This window comes from Pseudorca crassidens, chromosome 7 (assembly GCF_039906515.1).
Source record: "Pseudorca crassidens isolate mPseCra1 chromosome 7, mPseCra1.hap1, whole genome shotgun sequence".
Taxonomy (NCBI): domain Eukaryota; kingdom Metazoa; phylum Chordata; class Mammalia; order Artiodactyla; family Delphinidae; genus Pseudorca; species Pseudorca crassidens.
Genome location: NC_090302.1, coordinates 43522243 through 43541622, shown reverse-complemented (window position 1 = coordinate 43541622; position 19380 = coordinate 43522243). Strand labels below are relative to the sequence as shown.

Below are 19380 nucleotides of genomic sequence, written 5' to 3'. Positions count from 1 at the left end.
ATGGATATTAATCTCTATTTTATGCCCTCAAGGATCTGACTTGTCTTCTTACCAGCAGGGTTTTACCATGGAGGTGTCTTCTTTTTTATCCACTCTGACCCCTTCGATCTTTTAGATTAGATCTTTTTCTAATACGCATTTTCAAAAGACAGATCCTTCTTGACTTGTTTTTGCTTCAAAAATGGACTTCCAGCTGCAGTTATTCCCAAAAGAATGTTATTAAGTTTGATTGACGATTGGATTTTTATTCTTATTCATATGGTGGTGGCTCAGTTTCTTTCGCAGACCAAGAAAATATTTATTACATCTGGGGCACAACATCTGAAGAGTGTGAATGTGGGTCAGAACACCTGAAATCATCTTGAAAAGTTTAAAGGGCACGGTCACTTTGTTTCATCACCTAGGCCCCTGATAAAAATCTGAAAAAAGCACACCATTTTGAAATACCTCATTTTTCATACTGACTTTTTTGTAAACCTTTTAGGGTTTAATTGAACTCTTCAGCTTTTGGTAAACAAGAAGCTGAAAAGTTGAAATTTAATAACCCAGTTTATGGAAGGAGCAAGAGATAGTCAAGAGTGGATGCTTTTTAAGTTAATACAGGAAACCACACTGAAGATTGATTTCCGAGATAACAGTTGTGTTGTGAAGCTACTAATTTAAGTCTCCCCACACAGAACCACTTCTCCTGGATCATGTAGACTTTTTATGTGTGTAAGAATATAAAAAGTCATGTTGCAGGTTTTAGGAGATGAATGAATAAATAAAATCCAAACCTGACAGTGAAGGAGACAAGCACCTGGGGCTACTTTTAAAAATAGTATGCTTTTCGGAAAAAACTTACTTTTCATCAGACTTGAAATATGAAAGGAGTATTCCTCATCGGGCAGATGGGCTTCACTTTCTAGAACTAATTTTCCAGTGAGACACAGTAGCTTTCTGCTCATTTCCTATAGGCTAGTTTGGCTTCTAACGTGTGTTAAACGAAGTTTCTTACAAAGCTTCTGACAATATTGTTTAATGATAAAAGGAAACTCTCCTGTTTGCTGTAGGAAGAGCAGGGAGATGGACTTAACCTTCCCTTCTCTCTCTCAGGGAAATGAGGCCATTACAGTATCAGCACACATCGCGTTTTATTCTTGGCCTTAATTGAGCTCCTTGGAAGAGCCTTTGCCCATTTTGCAGTTTGTCCATTTAATACTAGCTAGAGACGGCGTAAAATGCTTCCACTCCGGAACCAGAAGGTAAACGAAGCCTGGTATTCCGATATTAAAGAAAGCCAGAAGCCCAGGGCTGGAAGTCAGCAGAAGAAGCTCTCAGCCACTCTGGCCCTCATCCCGTTTCACATCCTCCACACTGTGAGCGTGTGTCTGGTAAAGAAGAGCTTAGGAAAGAGAGGGCTGAAGAAAGCGGAAGCCCGGAGAGGAGTATTTTCTAAGAAGTGGGAAGTAACATTAACAATTTGCAGCATCCCCCCGCCCCCATGCCCATCCCTGGAATGAAGCCCAACAGAAGCAGTGTTTTGCCCTCTCCCCAGCCCAAACAGCCCTTTATACAGATGAGGAACAGAACACACAAGGCAGGCAAAGGAGTGGGTAAGCCCACAGATGCAGCAGCTGTAGGTTAGTGAGGGACATCCGTCCGCGTTAACTGTGGGCACAGGACTCTGCTCTAGGGGACGCTGTTTTGATGCGGGAGGGATGATTTGCACAAAGGATTAGATGGACTATAAGGGCCTATGGTTTTTTTTTATTTTGCCGAACTTTCGCGTGACAGTTTGCTTGAAGCATTTGCTGTCTTCATCTCAAAAAAGGTGGGACCAGTGTACCCTTCAGAAGAGTAGCTGCTCGATTTCAAAGGTCTCTTTTACAGCTTTTGTTCTTTATGTACTTTTCAGTAAAGACCTTCTCTTTCAAGTTTTTGTGTATAAACTTCCTTAAACTGTAAGGTCACCATGGCAACTGCAGAGTAAGTGCACTGGGATTTTCCAGTTTCCCTTCAGACCTCCTCCAGGGAAAGGAGGTCACAAGAGAACAAAATGTGACAATAGCAGATACACTTAAATGTGATCTTTGCCCCTCCTTCTGGATTCCTGTGAAGAAGGACGAGGTTAAACTCTCCACAACTCAAACCCAATTAGGAGTGTCCGATTGGATGGCCAATTTCCCTGAGAGCATCATGGTGACCACAGTTTATTCCCTGAAACTGACCGGGACAATAACGAACTCTATTTGTCTTAGGCGACAAATTTTGTCCTCCCCGGTGTTCTCTTAGATCAGAGGTTGAATACCATTCCAGCATTAAGACCACCTCTCTCTGATTTCAAAACCACTGGCTCTGAAACTGCCCTGCAAAGGCTCCAGTCCCAGCTCTGGGCCATTCTTACAGCTGTACAAATTGGACTGGCCAGCTAATCTCTCTATGCTTCTCTTTCCTTATCTACAAAACGCACCTCATTGGCTTATTCTGAGGATAAAAATCAGAGAGTGTGCGTGCAGGTTTTTACATAGAACCTGGCACGTGGTAAGAACCCAGTACATGCTCAATTTTTGTTTCTCACAGGATGAGACTAGATGGACTAGATCATTCCTAAAGTTCCATCCGGACTCAACTGCCTCTTGAATTTTCGAAACAAGGACGTTTTCTCTCCCATCCACCAAAATAAGTTCAAATGGAAGTCCCTACTTTCACTAATTAAAATATGAATGATGTAATTCAGAAAGCAGAGTTGCATTCCTCTTGCCCAAATGCTTTTACATCTGGCTCAAATACTCATTTTCTCCTCACTTTTGGACTGGAAAAATAGAATGCCAAATGAAGACTTAGGTTGTCCTTACGTCATCTAATGGTGATCATGAGTGAGACCGTGTTAAGCTGGCACATTTCTCTTTAAGTTTCTAAATTCAGGAATAGAGAACATGAAAGCTGAACATCTAAACGGTGTTTACCCAATCCTCAATGTATTTTGTCTTTCAGAGCCCAGCCAAACAACATAATAAGTAACCACACAGTTGTTATTGATGGTGAATTCTTACTCCTTCTCCATAGAAGACATTTCTGGTTCATTGTAAAGGCAGCTAGTTCTGAGTGCAAGGGGAGGAAAAAAAAAAGGAAGCAGTAAACATTTTCTCCACTGTTACCACTTTGTAAACACGACAGATTTGGCCTTTTTAAACTGTTTAGTGTGGTCCCATTGCTACTACTGAACACATCTACACCTGAACAGATGATGAGATTAAGCTCTGATTCTTTTACCATCAGTTTTGAAATATAGTAATTGCTTCTGATTTAGAACCATAAAAGGAAGATTGAGAACTCCAAACACCTCCATCGGTCTCTTCTGTCCTTGTTTTTTTTTTTGTTTGTTTTTTCTTTTCCCTGACTTTTCAATCTATCTTATGCAGGGAACATTATATTGCAAATTTTTATTTGTAACCCAAATAATATAATATTTTAGACACAAAGGACAATCCTTCTCAAGCAGCCTGACGTTATTTACATACGAACACAGTTAACTTTCAGTTTTCACAACAACGAAGATTTTCCAAGACACTAAAAGAATGCCAGTTTCAGCTTTCTTTGGTGTTGTTACAGAAAAATACCTTACAGCTGATCTGTATTCAGGTCAAACAAGTGAGTCCTAACATTAACCTAAACCGATTTCATCCAGAAAGAAAAATGTAACCATATAAAATAAGGAAACTTTTATTATGGTGTATGAATGTGTTTATGCTTTCTTGTGTAATATTAGCTGCTTTTGATATTCCATGTGATTCCTCTGTTAGCCAATTTCAAACTTGCTTTATATTAATTTCCAATTAATACTTAACACTCCAACTGTTACTTGTTCCCCTCTGGTAAATATTTTATTGTTGGCAAACAAACGCCATTTAAAGAGATGCTGTGATCCTTTTTGCGTGCGGGAGTTCCTTTTGTAATGTGAATAATTTCACAAGCCGGGGGTATCTGTCTGCACATCAGAGGTTCGGTTATTAATGTTAGGTATTTTGTTGAAAATGGCAGAAGTCTGGCTCCCTGAGAAGGGCAGAGGGCTTTTTGCCCCTCTCCAGCTTCCCTTCTCGCCGGTGGTGGTATTTTTATGGAGGATACCTGGCAACTCTAGTGAACAAGGACAGTCAGGCAAGTGTTGACTGTTCTAGAAAAACCTAGTGAAGCTGCAGTGGAATCAAGGCAGGGCAGTCTTCCAAACCTAGCTTTTCTGCTTTTTAACTTTGCGTAATCCTTCCAAGGCAAACAGCAATTTGCAGCTCACGTGTTACTGTCACCCCAGAGGCGACAGACGGATTCTTCGCCGTTTTCAAAATAAGAACGGCTCTATAGATACAACTTATCCTTTGAAAGTATTTTCTTTCCTACATAAAACTAAAGGTTTAAGGAAAAAAATAAGGCAGGCTGAGGAAATTGCCTTCTGAAAGTCAATTAGAGGTGGAGGTGGTATGTGTGTGTATGTGTATGTGGGGAGAGGGTGAATGTTTAAAAACACTAGAGGGACTAAAGACAGACAGGCTTTGTTCCCTGACAGGGTATGTGTTTGCTTTTGTTAGAACCAGCCTGAAGCGTTCTAGTTAAGGTCGTGTGGAAAGTCAGGGGGCATCTGTTCGTGAAAGGAACCTGGTTTTTCTGGCTTCTAAAATCTAACCATAGATCTGCAGTGATTTATGTTTTCTGAACCTCAAATCATCCTCTACAGTCTGTCCAAGGGTTGGGGGACCTCTTCAGAGGCTGAAAGGTAGTCAAGAAGATGTAGCTAGCATGCCAAAACGGAAGGATTCTGAGGGATTTCAATCATCGGTGGGGTCAACAGAGTAAAATTCTTTCTCCTTCCACGTTTTCAGATGTGCAGATATATCTCATTGCCTCATCTCTGTAATGTCACCATCAGAAGAAGTAGGATCAATTGGAGGAGAATTTAGACAGGCGGCTTACTCACTGAATCCAAAGCAAGAGCATAGATCTCCTGGGACAAATCTAATTGTTTTTATTCAGCCATTTACTTTAAGACAGTGATTCTCAAAGCAAGGTACCGAGACTGGCAGTATTAGCATTACTGGGAACTAGTTAGAAATACAGATTTCTCAGGCCTGCCGAGTCAGATCTTTGAGGGTGAGGCCCAGGATACTTGTGTTTTAGCAAGTGCTCCAGGTGATTCTGATGCACAGTTAAGATTGAGAACCACTGCCCCACAGCAATGATCTTATTAGTCTTATGCACATTCACCAATTCATGCAGCAGAAATTTACTGAGCATCTAGTATGTACTAGGCATGAGCTTGGTGCTTCCTTTAGGAAGGAGATCAAGACATCTCAGGGCCACCCGAGACCATTTAGATATCGGGGGAGAGGATCTGTGGCAGTAGATTAGTGAACAAAATGAAGAATTTGAGAGAAAAAAAGAGAAAGCTACACAACTAAACCAAAAATGATAAATGTTTTCCTATGGTAGCTAAGCAGGAAGAGTAGAAATATGGAGGGAAGATAACTATTGAAGGAGGCAAGATTTTATGGTAATGATAGCACATGACTAGGACTCTATAGTGGGTTTGGCTGGAAAATTATTGATGCTCTTTCCTCATCTTTTGTCTTGAAAACAGCTCCTTAATTTCATAAATACATTATCCTAAAAAAATGAATACGAAAGGGAAACTAACTGCTAGTTCTCTTTGTAGGGAAAGCTCATGACAGTGCAATTTGAGCAAAGATAACTGCTGAAGGGGTACATTACACCAACTTTCGGTTCCTTGATTTCTAGTATCTTCCTTCTTTCCACACCTTCTTGTTTTCAACAGTTGAGTTAGAGACTAAGAAGATTCTGTTAGAGTAAAAATTTGTGTAATTTTGAGTATTGTTAGTCTAAACGGGTGTCAGTTACCTTGAAAGAAAACTAGAGGATAGGAGTATTTAACAGTAAACTACTCTACTGCTAAACTTACTAAAGCAAAAACCTTTCCTTGAGTTTTTAAGCCCAAAAGATCCACACTATAAGCAAATAATTCTACAGATTACCTGCTATAAGAATGTGCTGTAGGGAAAAAATATCTAAATGGATTGTTTTCATGAGGAATTGGCATTTACACCTACGCAGGTAAAGCGTCACTAATTTAGATCTTACTTAGTCAGAATTTGTAGCTGTTTGGACATTGTCCAGGCTTTCTGCTTTTGCAATATCTATTAAAACAGGAACGGGTTATAAAAATTAACAGTGGGGCTTCCCTGGTGGCGCAGTGGTTGGGAGTCCGCCTGCCGATGCGGGGCACACGGGTTCGTGGCCCGGTCCGGGAGGATCCCACATGCCGCGGAGCAGCTGGGCCCGTGGGCCATGGCAGCTGGCCCTTCGCGTCCGGAGCCTGTGCTCCGCAGCGGGAGGGGCCGCAGCGGTGAGAGGCCCGCGTACCGCAAAAAAAAAAAAAAAAAATTAACAGTGTGAGCAACATGTGAAATGGAGAAGCTTAATACAGCAAATATTCTTGTCTAGATTTAACATAAAGTGTCAGAAAAATTATCTGTGACCGGGGAATAAGAAAAGGAAATTACTGGATGTTCTTCCTTTTTTTTTTTTTTTTTTTTTTTCGGTACACGGGCCTCTCACTGTTGTGGCCTCTCCCGTTGCGGAGCACAGGCTCCGGACGCGCAGGCTCAGCGGCCATGGCTCACGGGCCCAGCCGCTCCGCGGCATGTGAGGAGATCTTCCCGGACCGGGACACGAACCCGTGTCCCCTGCATCGGCAGGCAGACTCTCAACCACTGTGCCACCAGGGAAGCCCTGGATGTTCTTTAATAGCAGTGCTGAGTTGACTTTCTATGGATCTTACAACTCTGTAGAGGCAGATGTTAACTTGTAGATTTTTATTGAGCAGAGATGCAAATAATTTCTGTCCAGTGGAAAAGAAAACCCTAAGGTTACAGCTTATTGCCCTGTTGAACATTAATCAGTTTTGTATCTAAACCAATATTTTTATCCTAATGTTCCTTTATAAACTGCCTATAGATGTCTAGCTTTTCAAATGCTCTTTGAACTGGTTTTAACAGCTTACTGGTTCCTTCATTAAATAATTAGTTGAACAAAATCATTGGCATGTATTCATTTTATATTTGCATTAAAGTTATGATTTTGCTGTTTTGAAAACTATAATAATAGTGAGCAATAATTTTTTTATTCATCCAGATAGCTCAGAAGCTGTTAGTTAAGCTGTATTTGCCAGTCACTAAAGTGTTTTTAAAAAATCTTGGGAATTCGTGAATTTGGTTCTACAAAACTATTGCAAAATTCAACTTGCCATCATTTTTCTGCATTAGTATGAATTGGTGAGGTTTATTGCCTCAATACAGCCAGGCGATCATCTGGATGTTATACTATATGTGGCATGCCTGCGATGTGTTTCTTTTGCTGTAGTGCCTAAAATTGCATGTATATTTTTAAAAGAAATTAAACAACAGTAACAAGATGACCAAGATAACCAAGATCATGGGGGGGGGGAGGGTGTGGGGGGCAAACAGACTGTAGTACAAATAAGAGAAATTACATCTATCATGGAACAAAGGAAACTTTTAAAGGGCAGTATTGTCAGGATGCAAGAATAAAACCCCAGGCATGCAGGTCCTCCCATTTCATTCCTGAAATGCAAGCCAACATCACTGCCAGCTGCTGAATGGAAACCAAGTCTTACTTAGCTGCTTCTGATGCTTCCCTCAGTTCTTCATCCAGTCTGCATGAGCAAAAATTAGCAGTGTAGAAAAGAAACAAAAAAGCAAGCAGAGCGTGAGAAGAGTCACCCAGCAAAGCAGAGCCAGACATAAGTGGAGCGTATGTGCTTTTAAAAACCAACCTTTGGAGCACTGAGACACATTCCTTCAATTAAATACGGTGTGTTCAGAACTCCGATTCAACGTTTATGTACGTTTCTTTTGCAAAGTCCTTCATAAAGATGATAGATATAAACGTTGCAAGAAAATTGGCAACATGCTGGCTGAATAAAGCTGGAAACACCATAGCAGTTGCTGGGGACAGTTAAAGTTAGCTTGCAGCCTGGGCCAAGTCAGGGACGTATCTGGTTTAGTAGTTTTCAGTTGCAAATAAGGTTGACCTCAACAGCTTTTTTTACACACAAGACAAAGACTGGAAATGATATACTACAAGGGACTGGTACGAGGACCTCTGCTCTGATAGCGTGTTGAGGTCACCCACAAGTAAGACACTGGTGTACACACACAGAGGACCCAGCGTGAACTGTAGATCAGGAGACTTTTACCTCACACTTCTCTTATAAGATCTCTCTTCATCGTACCTTACAGGATAAAAAATGAATGCAGTGAGCAAAACGAGCAGACAGACAGATGGAAAAAAAATGACAGGTCAGTGTTTTACAGAACAGTCAAAACATGAGAGGAAAAGCCTACCCAAAGAGTAATCAAATTGCCTTTGGGGAGAAATCTTGTTTTTATTAGATATAGTCAATGATTTCGAATTTATGATTATATCCAGCCAATCCTCATGATTTGCAGATTCCGTGTTTGCAAATTCGCCTACTTGCTAAACCATAGTTGCAACCTCTAAAGCAGTACTTACGGCACTTTCATGGTCACGTGTGGATGTTCACAGAGTGACCAGAAATTTGAGTCACCTGACCTGTGGGTTCCCAGCTGATGTGGAACTAGGCGAGGCTCCGCCTTCTCGTCTCAGCTCTTTTGCTGCAAACAAGTAGGCTTTTTACAGTCTCTGAAGTGTCATGTTTTTCTCATTTTTGTGCTTTTTGCTGGCGATCTCTTTCTTTATTAAAAACGTTCCCCAAACATTGTGCTTAAGTACCATCTAGTATTCCTAAGCACAGGGAGGCTATGGTGTGCCTTAGGGAAGGATATATGTGTGTTAGATAAGCTTTATTCAGGCACAAGTTACAGTGCTGTTGGCCCTGAGTTCAATGTTAGTCAATCAACAGTACAGGTCAAATAAAATATCTTTAAACAGAAACGCAATAAATCAAGTTTATATATTAATCGGTCAATGAAAATGTGGTGACTGAGTACTCACAGAAACTCAGCCCTGTATGCCCCCTAGAAACAACGGTTCAGTACTTTATTCAAATCCTGTAAGAACATCACTGCCACAAATAATAAGAATCGCCTGTAATCAGTGATTATAAATCTGATTCCAGATTGGGCTCATTTTTCTTGCATTTAAGCCCTTTGATGACAGGCTCCATCCCAGCTGAATATTGGTCTTGGGATTGGATGAGATCAGACCCTCTGAATGCTATTGTGTAACGGGAAGGAGCTATGGCTTGAAAATGGCATAATATGAAAATGAGGCAATGAGGGTCAGTCACAGAAATGAGAGAAAGGACATCCAGAGGAGATGGATTACAAAAGACGGGAGAGGTCAATCATGGACACATGGGGAGGGCGGGTATGGTTGTAAATTTCTTCCTCCAGAAGAAACTCTTTCCAAATGAAGCCCTTCCTGCCAAAGAAACTTTTCCCAAATGGAGCCCTTGAAAACTGACATGTGTAGATGAATGAAAAGCTCCTCTGGCATGTTTAACTTCTCAACAACTAAACTTCCCTGTGTAAACAGCAAGTCTCTAAAAGCAACACAGTTACAATAAATAACATTCTGGATTGCCAACTTTGTGCCAGGCTTCCTCAATGCTTTGCGTACACTGTTCTCATTCAGCCCTCAGGACCTTTCCATTGCTCCTTACTTTCTCATTTTAAAGATGCTGAAGCTGAGACTCAGAGTTTGTTTGTTTTTTTAAATTATTTTATTTTTGGCTGCGTGGGGTCTTTGTTGCTGCGCACAGGCTCTCTCTAGTTGCAGTGAGCGGGGGCTACTCTTCGTTGCGGTGTGTGAGCTTCTCATTGCAGTGGCTTCTCTTGTTGAGGAGCACGGGCTCTAGGTGCACAGGCTTCAGTAGTTGTGTCTCGTGGGTTCTAGAGCGCAGGCTCAGTAGTTGTAGCGCATGGGCTTAGTTGCTCCGCGCGTGGGGGAATTTCCTGGACCAGGGCTCGAACCCGTGTCCCCTGCATTGGCAGGCGGATTCTTAACCACTGCGCCACCAGGGAAGCCCTGACTCAGGGTTTTAAATAGGTTTCCTGAAGTCTCAGAGAGGCAGGTGGGAAGGTTCAAACCTAATGCTAAGCCTCCAAAGCCCACTCTCTTCTCTTTTTCCACTTGCCACACTGGGGAAGCACTGCCATATTTACCTAGAAAATGTCCAGTGCTCATTTCCACTTGACGACGGAAGGTCCTTGTCATCTTTTGCAAAGGGAGACAGCATTATAGGAGGTGGGTGCTCCAGTACTTTTACATTTAAAGACTAGGAGTGGGTTTTGGAGATGGGGTTCCTTTTTTGAGGCAGCAGGCTAGAGCTACAAGGTGTGCTGGTTTCGGGACTCTATGAAGCTAGTGAGGATTAAAGCCACCATTAGGAGCTTATGAACACTCTGCTTGATTCAGCTGAGCTAACTGGCAGTCCTCAACCCAGTCGGTATCCTCTGTTCTTACCTGATACTGGGATGCCGGAAAACCAAACGCAGCTGCTTCTGAGTTTTGACTGTAGATGGTTTTTTAAGGGAAGTAAAGAAATTTGCTAGAAAAGGGCATGGGCATTGCGGTGCCAGGCTGACCTGGATTTGAATTCTAGTTCCATCTCTTCCTTGTTCCTACTTATACTTTGCATAAGTAACGTCCCCTTCCTAAGTTGTCTTCCTTCTCCGTAAACGGGGGTTTACTGTGGGGATTAAATAAAAGATATAAATAGAGCACTTCTATGCCTAGCACAGCAGAGACACATTAGAGTCTTTTCCTTCCAGTTTCTGTGCCTTTTTTTTTTTTTTTTTTTTTTTAAGTGAGGGGACTCTTTTTTGGAAGTCCAAATTGGGAGGTCACTTTTGCTCTCCATCTTATGGAGGAAGATGGGGTATCCTTGACTGTTTTCTCTTGAGCTGATGGTTAGATTCCTCTCAGTTTTAATCACACAGAAAGCTAGTGAATCAGACACAGTGAAAGAAAAACATGATCGACAGTAAACAATAGCTCTTTTGCAACAATGAACCAGTTAGGAGGGTTCATTCTCCAGCATCATGTTTTTAAGTCCCAGCTCCAAGCAGTTGTTCGGTTAACTTTTTATTTGTATTATTTTTGCAGCCTAATTCTACCACCTTCAGTATCCATACTTTCTTCCCACAGGCTTTACCCTGTACTGAGTAAGGAGGTCATTCCTAACTGCACCACCCACCACTCTGCTTTATCTTTCACCTGAAGGGAACCATGAAGAAAAAGGACTGAGAAGAAAACAGAGAAAGGGTAATTTTTTTCTCTTTTCCTAGGGTCAAGCCGATAAATTACTTGATGTAAGGCAGTGAAGAAAGCCAGGCTATGCACGAAACCCACTGGGTCTGTGTGGCATGCTAGACACAAGTAACAAATATGCTGATTCATGTTAAATTCAGGCTTTCTCCAAAATGGTAGTAAATTCAAGATAAAAATGAGGAAATTGCAGTAACACCAGTAGAAGATTATGTGAAAGAAGATCTGAAAGAACAGAACAGTTATCGCTAGGCTATAAGAAAGGAAAATATTTATTGGAGGATATTTAGTATTGGTTTTAAATAGAAGGTAATGCCCTTTCCCCATATTTTATAAATCAGTTATTTCCTAATCTCCTTCTCCAGACATGCAGTATTTCTCCCCAAATCTTCAAAACCATCAGGACTTACTTGATGATGCTCTCTGGAATATGGATGCAATCCATTGGGATCAGCCCACTGAGTTCTGATAAGCTACTGACGTATTTAATTTTACTGCTGAACTTTGAACTAGAAAAAAGAAAAGAAAAAAGATATCAGTCGCTCCTCCATCCCTTCTCAGGCTGCTGCCTCTTCTTGAAAATTCTTATCACCTTGTCCCAGCACTCTTACTAAGAAGAATGGCTATTTGAGTAGCTACTATGTGCCAGACACTATTTTAACTGGTTTATATATATTCTTTTATTTCCTATGACTGATAGCCTAATGAGGTAGATACTATTATCGTTCTCTTTTTAAAGATAAGGAAACTTAAAACATATGGCGTTAAGTGTTTGCCCAGATTTCACCTTCAGTAAGTGGCAAAGCCTAGATTTAAACCCGGGCAGCCTGACTGCAGGGTCCACACATGGCATGGCCTCCCGGTGGTTCCTGCCACTCTGAATTGTCACCGGTTTATGGTTTGTTTCCCTTTGTTTGCTTGTTTGTTTTTAGCAAACAAAAATCTTGTCATTAGTTCTTTCAGAATCTACCATGGTTGATATATTTTTAAAATATATATCAACCTGTTTTCCTCTTATTTTTTTAGTTGTACTTTTATTTTAAATATATATATACTTTTTAAAGTTTTAAATCTCGAAAGGTCATTCCAGATGAAACAATGTTCAAAAAACAATGTTCCAATCATCGGATTTGAATGACAGACGGCTTTCATCTCAATGTTGTCATTTTAGATGTGTGTAAATGCATAGAAAACAACTTGCAAGGAGACCCCTGAATTTGCCTCTGGGGAAGGGGGCTGGGCACAAGAGTCGGTAGTTGCTGAAGGAAGAACTTGGTCTTTATAATGATTGGATGTTTTATAAGAAGAAGGAAGGCATTTTTGTATTGTTGGTGTAACAGCAAGCTACTTCTAAAAATAGATCATTCCAGTTGAAAGGGAATTTGATCAGGCATCAAACTTTCCTGAATGTTCTCCAATGAAAGGGCCTCCCCAGTCTACTGGGAGGATGCTGTGCCACCTGCCAACTGTACTGTCTTCTGTTCAACTACTGCGTATTCTAATAGGAAGTCTTTTCAAGGTCAGTTCTCCATACATCTGTCTTTCACATTTTACTCGCAGTTTTGACCCTGGGCCACTGGCTGTGACTTGTGAACAACCTTCATCTCCCAAAAGTCACTTCTAGTCGTCCTGATCAGCCTTGGGTGAACACACACTACCAACAATATGCTACCTTAGGCCACTTCCTTCCTCCAGAGTTTTCAAGCTAAATTCAGGTTTTGATGAAAGATGGAGGGGGTGGAATACAAAGGCAGAAGAAGTTAGTTATGCAAGGGGGGACACCTCCACACTGGAATGTACAGTTCTCTAAATATGCCTGGTGTATGGTACCTCCTTCTTGGTGTGTTGGTACCTGCTGTTTCCTCTACCTGGCTTTAGCTAGCCAATGCTGTTAGTCTTCAGAACTCAACTTGAGGGCACATTCTTCTGGAAAGCCTCTCTTGATGCAGACTCTCAGCCTTCACACTCCACCTGTTACCTTAAAACTCAAACTCACCGTGAGTTATCAGGCCTCATCGCGCTTCCTTTGTACCCTGTATTATAACTGTTTTCTAGTCCTCCTATGTCAGCTGCCCGGCTGTGAACTCCCTGAGGGCAGCAACTGAGCTATTTAACTTCTCAGGCTCCAGCACCTAACCCAATGCTTGACACAAACGATTCATTTTAAAAAAAGGCATTTGAGGGGAGAGAGAAAAATTAGGAGTATGGGATTAGCAGATACAAACTACTATATATATAAAATAGATAGACAACAAGGTCCTCCTGTGTAACACAGGGAACTATATTCAATATCCCGCAATAAACCATAATGGAAATACGATATATATTCTTTTTCATATTCAGTTTTTTATATATACATATATATATATGTATATATATAAAACTGAATCACTTCACTGTACACCAGAAACTAACACAACATTGTAAATCAGTTATACTTCAATTTAAAAAATACATGAATTAAAAAAAAAACTTACCATATACCTCTATCATAGGTGTTACCCTTTAGCAGTGAAAAGACCTATAATACATTTTAGTGACCTCCTTTTTTCAGTTCAAAAAATTGATGACACTGATGTAGACTGATTTACAGAGGGATATTTAAAGAGGGTCTTACATGATGAAATTGTAGAACACGGTGTTTAAGTGCTTGAAACGTGTGTTCTTTAGAATTACGCAGACATTGGGTTCAAAGCCTGAATCTATCATTTCTTGGCTGTGTTACCTTAGACCTGGGGTTGGCAAACCATGGCCAAAGCCAGCTTATGATTTTTTTTTTTTACATCCTTGAGCTACGACTGGTTTTTACGTTTTTTAAATGGTTGAAAAATGCTCAAAAGAAGAATAGTGTGACATGTAAAAGATTTCAGAAAATTCAATGTCAGTATTCATGAATCAAGTTTTATTGGAACACAGCCATACTTATTTATTTACATATTGTCTACGGCTGCTTTCACCCTACCACGGAAGAGCCGAGTGGTTGTGATTAAGACTGTATGGCCCATAACATGGAAAATACTTAATATCTGATCCTTTACAGAATGGCTTTGCTGGCTCCTGCTTTAGACAATTTATTTGACCTCACTGAACCTCAGGGTTTTCTCCTATATAACAGAAATAGTAAGCAGTACCTCCTTCAGAGGACTGTCATTAGGGTTAAATAAAATAATGCATGTAAGCACTCAGTAAAGGTAGGCCATTATTATACATGATCTACCGCAACACTACTTGCTATAAGTTTATTATTTTTGTTGTAATTATTATCTTGAAACGCCCTTCAATAAATGTTGACTTACAATCTGTTTTCAATACTCTTACCATAACAAGTATTTATCAGGAAGAAATATATTTGTTTTATAATTAGAGCTGAACTATTAAATAAACATCAGTGAATCAATATCAATTCTAATGCTTGCTTTTTTACGCATTAAAGTTTATATAAGCTCTTCCTCCTCCCCTGTCAAAGCATTTTCTGCTAATCTTAAAATAAGTGGCTTTTTGTACATCTTAAAAGCTCATATTATTTTTTAAAGTAATATAACATGGTATGGTAAAGAAATCTTTGCCAGAGGAAGACTAGGTTGAATCCTGCTACTGCTCAGTTTTTGGAAGTAGGGGATGGGAATGCTAAATAAATAAGTGAACAGGGAACAAAAAAGGTGGACTCTGGAAGGCACAGTAAAATCTACATTAAAAAAATATAAAGGATTTTAACCTTTAATTGTTTTCTCCAGAAGTAAAGTGATCAGAATTTTTCTTAGGGATTCATTAATAACTTGGAGATGGAAAAATTTCAATTTATCTGATTGGTATCCTGACGTTAGGGAAGACATTGTTCTAGTTAGCTGAAGTATAGTTGATTCACAATATTGTATTAGTTTCAGGCATACAACATAGTGATTCCCTATTTTTATAGACTATATTCCACTGAAGTTATTATAAAATGTCGGCTATATTCCCTGTGCTGTATAATATATGCTTGTAGCTTATTTATTTTATACCTAGTTTGTACCTCTTAATTCCATACCCCTATCTTGCCCCTCCCTATTTTATTATATTTTGTAAAGCTCTCCAGAAAACCTGTACTGTCCCTTTCATTTAACTGTCTCATTCTTACTATATAAAAGGCATATCTTACTTTTCATCACTGAAATGTAAGGTTATACAGCACCCAACACAGAATAGATGATAAACAAATATTTACTGATTTGAAGTGAATTTAAACCAAGAAGCCTTATGGATAATCAAAACAAAGCTCTCAAAATGGCCGCTCAGACGCTTTGCCTACCTTTGGTAACCCACGTGGGATTTGTTCAGAAGAAATAGAACAATTAAGACAAGACCTGGGGTCTGTTTCTGTCCCTGGTGTGTCTTTATTTTCATTGTTATGTTACTCTACCTCTTTGATTCTCTACCATATACCATATATTACTTTAAAAGTACTATCTGTTCCCTTTTGTAATATGGCACAGAAACGTCACTATTTTATCTTCTGTGTTTACAGCAAGCAGTATAAAAGTCATGTTTTATAATTCTGGGGGGAAAATATTCACTGCGAAAATATGCTCACTCTTAATTAGAGTCTCTTGCTGGGTAGTCCAAAGTATATTTTCAGGAAAGGCAGAGGCAAACATATTTTCCTACTCTCTTGGTTTATGAATTTTTGTTCAGAAGACAATGAATACATATTTTTAAAAACTAGTACGTTTACTTTTACTACAGTAATGACCATACCTTATAAAAGGTCGTGTAATTGCAAGGATTGTTCTGATGAACCAAGATGGATGAACAATGATGAATGATTTTAAGTTCTTCCGCAACCTATTGTGAAAAGAAAAAAAATTACTCATAACCTATTTTGTTTGTTTGTTTGTTTTTTGTGGTACGCAGGCCTCTCACTGTTGTGGCCTCTCCCGTTGCGGAGCACAGGCTCCATGGCCATGGCTCACGGGCCCAGCCGCTCCGTGGCATGTGGGATCTTCCCGGACCGGGGCACGAACCCGTGTCCCCTGCATCGGCAGGCGGACTCTCAACCACTGCGCCACCAGGGAAGCCCACTCATAACCTATTTTGAGTGGGAGTTAAAACAGAAAGTATATCCCCAAATAAGAATATATATATATGATATTAGGGGATTCTATGTAAGTTACTGTTATCTGGTAGGAAGGTACAGAATGCCATGATCAATCAAACGAATGCCTTTTGAGATATAATTTGAAACATGCGTAATTCAAACCTCAGTTTCCCATAAGAATAAATGTAAAATAGAATTTTTGTATTCTTGGAGTGCATAAATCTATAACCATATGGCATGTTTTTGTTTAACGATGTTTTTCATTTTTGTCAGCATTATTTTTACTATTTTGAAATGAATACACTCTTACTAGCAACTTAGCCAATTTGTTCTACTGAGCCTGGGTTTCTTCTTCTGTAGAGTGAAAATGGTAACAGTATAGCATGTGGTTGTTTGGCCTTCAGATAATCATTTTAGCGTTTTGTACATTCAGGCATATTTTTCAGCATTAGCAATGCTACTTTATGTATGTTTAGATGATTAATGGATTTTAGTTACTATAACAGGACACTCACATGTTGCTATACAGGGAGCCACATCTGAGGGGAAGCCACACATATGGAAGACATCATAAATTTGTATGCTTATTATGACAATTTTCCTGTAGATGGCAATAACGTGTTTGGTTCTAATAAAACCAGTATGGATAGAAGTGACGTATCTTGAGGAAGGGGCACACAAAGGCACCATATGGGCCAGAATTAACAGTGAATGTTGAAATAAGAGCAGTAGGATTGCCTAAGTCACAACAGTCCTAGTGCACGAAAATGGCCGCAAGGTTACATGATACTAGTAAAGAATCATGGACTTTGGCTTATCAGCTCAAATTGCACCTCCATATGGCAACAGCATATGCATATTTAAAATACTTGTTGCCAAGTTTGAGATTACAACATTTAACAAAATCTGGGGAAGATCTGCTTTATTTCAAATTTGGGGCATCAAGTGACACTTATTAATATTTTTATAATTTATTATCTCAAATCAGCATTAATTCAATGTTCCTAAATTGTGATCGCATCTTTGGTAAATTAAAAGGTCACTGGAGATGGGAGTCACTGAGCAAGTCAAAATAGTGATTAGATTATGGAGCCCACATACCGTCTGTCAATCATCTGGTAGCATTTCTTCATCCAGCCTAGCCCTGGCATCTTCCGTCTTGGGGTTGCACCATTCAAGTACACAATCATATAGTCTTCAGCTACCATCAGCTCTAATGTACTTATTACATATCTGATCACAGGAAGAAAGATAAGTGTTTTCAGTTTCCACATGAAAGAGTTCATCTTATTTCACCATAATTATATAACATTTAAATTACAGGGTGCATGATATTTAAGAACGGTTGCACACATTCCCTCTTCAGCTTGAGAAGAATGCAGTTACCTAAGATCAGTTCTCTGAGAGTATTACTCATTTATTTGCACAGTTATCTTTTTTCCATTTTTTTTTAAATGCAGGTACACTTGAAAAATGTGTAGGTTAGAAACCTGACTTTCAAAAATGTCAGCAATGTTATTATATACTAAGGGCAAGTCAGATTAAATAAAGGCAGATATAAATGAGGTCAGGTTATCATCAGTTGGCTAAGAACATGTTATCAGAGAACAAAAATAATACTTCACCCAAAGGAAATGTTACAGAATTTTAAAATGCAAACCAGACTGTGTTCATTTTGTTTTCGATTCATTCTACAGACAAAACAGCCCCTCTAAAGCTTTTGGTCTCTTGAGCAATTTTCCTTGACACAGATTTCATCAACTTTTAATCAAAGGCTTAGAATAGTCTACATCATCTATCTCCTTTTATTAAAGATGCTCTATCTGCCATCGCATGCCCGCAGACATTAACTGAAAACATTTTGTTGTAAATATCACTCACAGGAAAAGATTTTCCATGACATAGTGGTAATCCGCCCGACTGCTGTCTGGCAGAAAACAGGCAGCAAACACAATGATGGCATTTAGGCCGTCCCCGTAGTATCCTAGAGGACAAACAAAAAGACATTTGTAACCAACTGAAAGCTCTTAACAAGATATTTAACCTAAAGGATAAATCTGGAAGCCTTGGCAAGAGTGTGTATGTGCATGTATTAGGTACATCTTTAAATGAGTATTATGTAGACCATACTTCTATAAGTATATACACATATAATTATCTTTCAGTGGTTAAGATGTAAGTTATATAGATTCTTAAATAGTGTGAATATATTTGCATATATAGGGTGTCCATGTATTAAGGATGATTATACGTGTTGTACACAGTCATAAGTGTGTTAGAAGTATTCAACTTATCAAAAGATGGTGGGGCAACACTTTTTGACTTCAGGGCATCTAATTTATATAATAAAAAAGCTAATTTATATAACACTGTTTCTTTTAATGGCTAAGAAAGAGGTTCTCTTTGATCCTCTTTAGTTCATCCTAGTTGTAGCAAGCCTGTGTTCCTTGAAAGCCCATCTTTGAACTTCGTGGCAAGGGTTGGTCAGGTCTCCACAGGTTTGTCTCTGGAATCTCAATGTACTGTATTTTTATTTTTTAATATCCCTTTTTAAACGTTTGTGATTTGTGTCATATAACATAGTTCTGGACTTCAGAAACATTAAACAGATTTCCTCAAACCTTTGAGTAGGAGGACAGGACACACCCTCAAGCCTGATCAGAATTCAGTGTGTTTCATTTTTTCAGAACTCTAAATACCCTTCTGGTGATTACAAGGCAGTAAAATACTGGCTGGATATAGATTTGGACGGGCTTAACTCTTGAAAAGCAGTTTAATAAGATGTTCTCTACAAGGATAGAGAGTATGACTCTACCACAAAAGAGGTGGGGGAAGAAAGTGATACCAACTACAAATACATCAAATTATGGGTTTGCATATATTACTAATTTGAGGTTGCTGTAGACAATGTTTATGCTACATATCTTAGAAGATGCTACCTACATAAGTATATACCTGATGCAACACATATGCAAAACAGGATT

At 39.4% G+C, this 19380-nt stretch overlaps 1 protein-coding gene and 1 long non-coding RNA gene across 8 annotated transcripts in view; one reads left to right on the top strand and one right to left on the bottom strand.

Moving 5' to 3' along the window:
• PRUNE2 (prune homolog 2 with BCH domain) overlaps positions 1-19380 on the bottom strand; it is a 272426-nt gene that overhangs the window by 7036 nt on the left and 246010 nt on the right. For 3 of the 7 annotated variants that reach the window (XM_067744124.1, XM_067744129.1, XM_067744130.1), the window contains 7 exons: positions 18278-18380; positions 17498-17629; positions 16057-16143; positions 11733-11831; positions 8267-8302; positions 7685-7723; positions 3036-3083 (listed from right to left, as the gene is read on the bottom strand). In XM_067744124.1, coding sequence (XP_067600225.1) covers positions 3036-3083; positions 7685-7723; positions 8267-8302; positions 11733-11831; positions 16057-16143; positions 17498-17629; positions 18278-18380 — 544 coding nt within the window. The other 4 variants (XM_067744125.1, XM_067744126.1, XM_067744127.1 and 1 more) reach the window with 4 other exon arrangements.
• Positions 1-19380, top strand: part of LOC137227751 (uncharacterized) — a 134162-nt gene that overhangs the window by 102791 nt on the left and 11991 nt on the right. Inside the window, exon 3 of the long non-coding RNA XR_010944992.1 lies at positions 11203-11319. This is a non-coding gene — a long non-coding RNA (uncharacterized lncRNA). The remainder of the gene's footprint in view (positions 1-11202; positions 11320-19380) is intronic.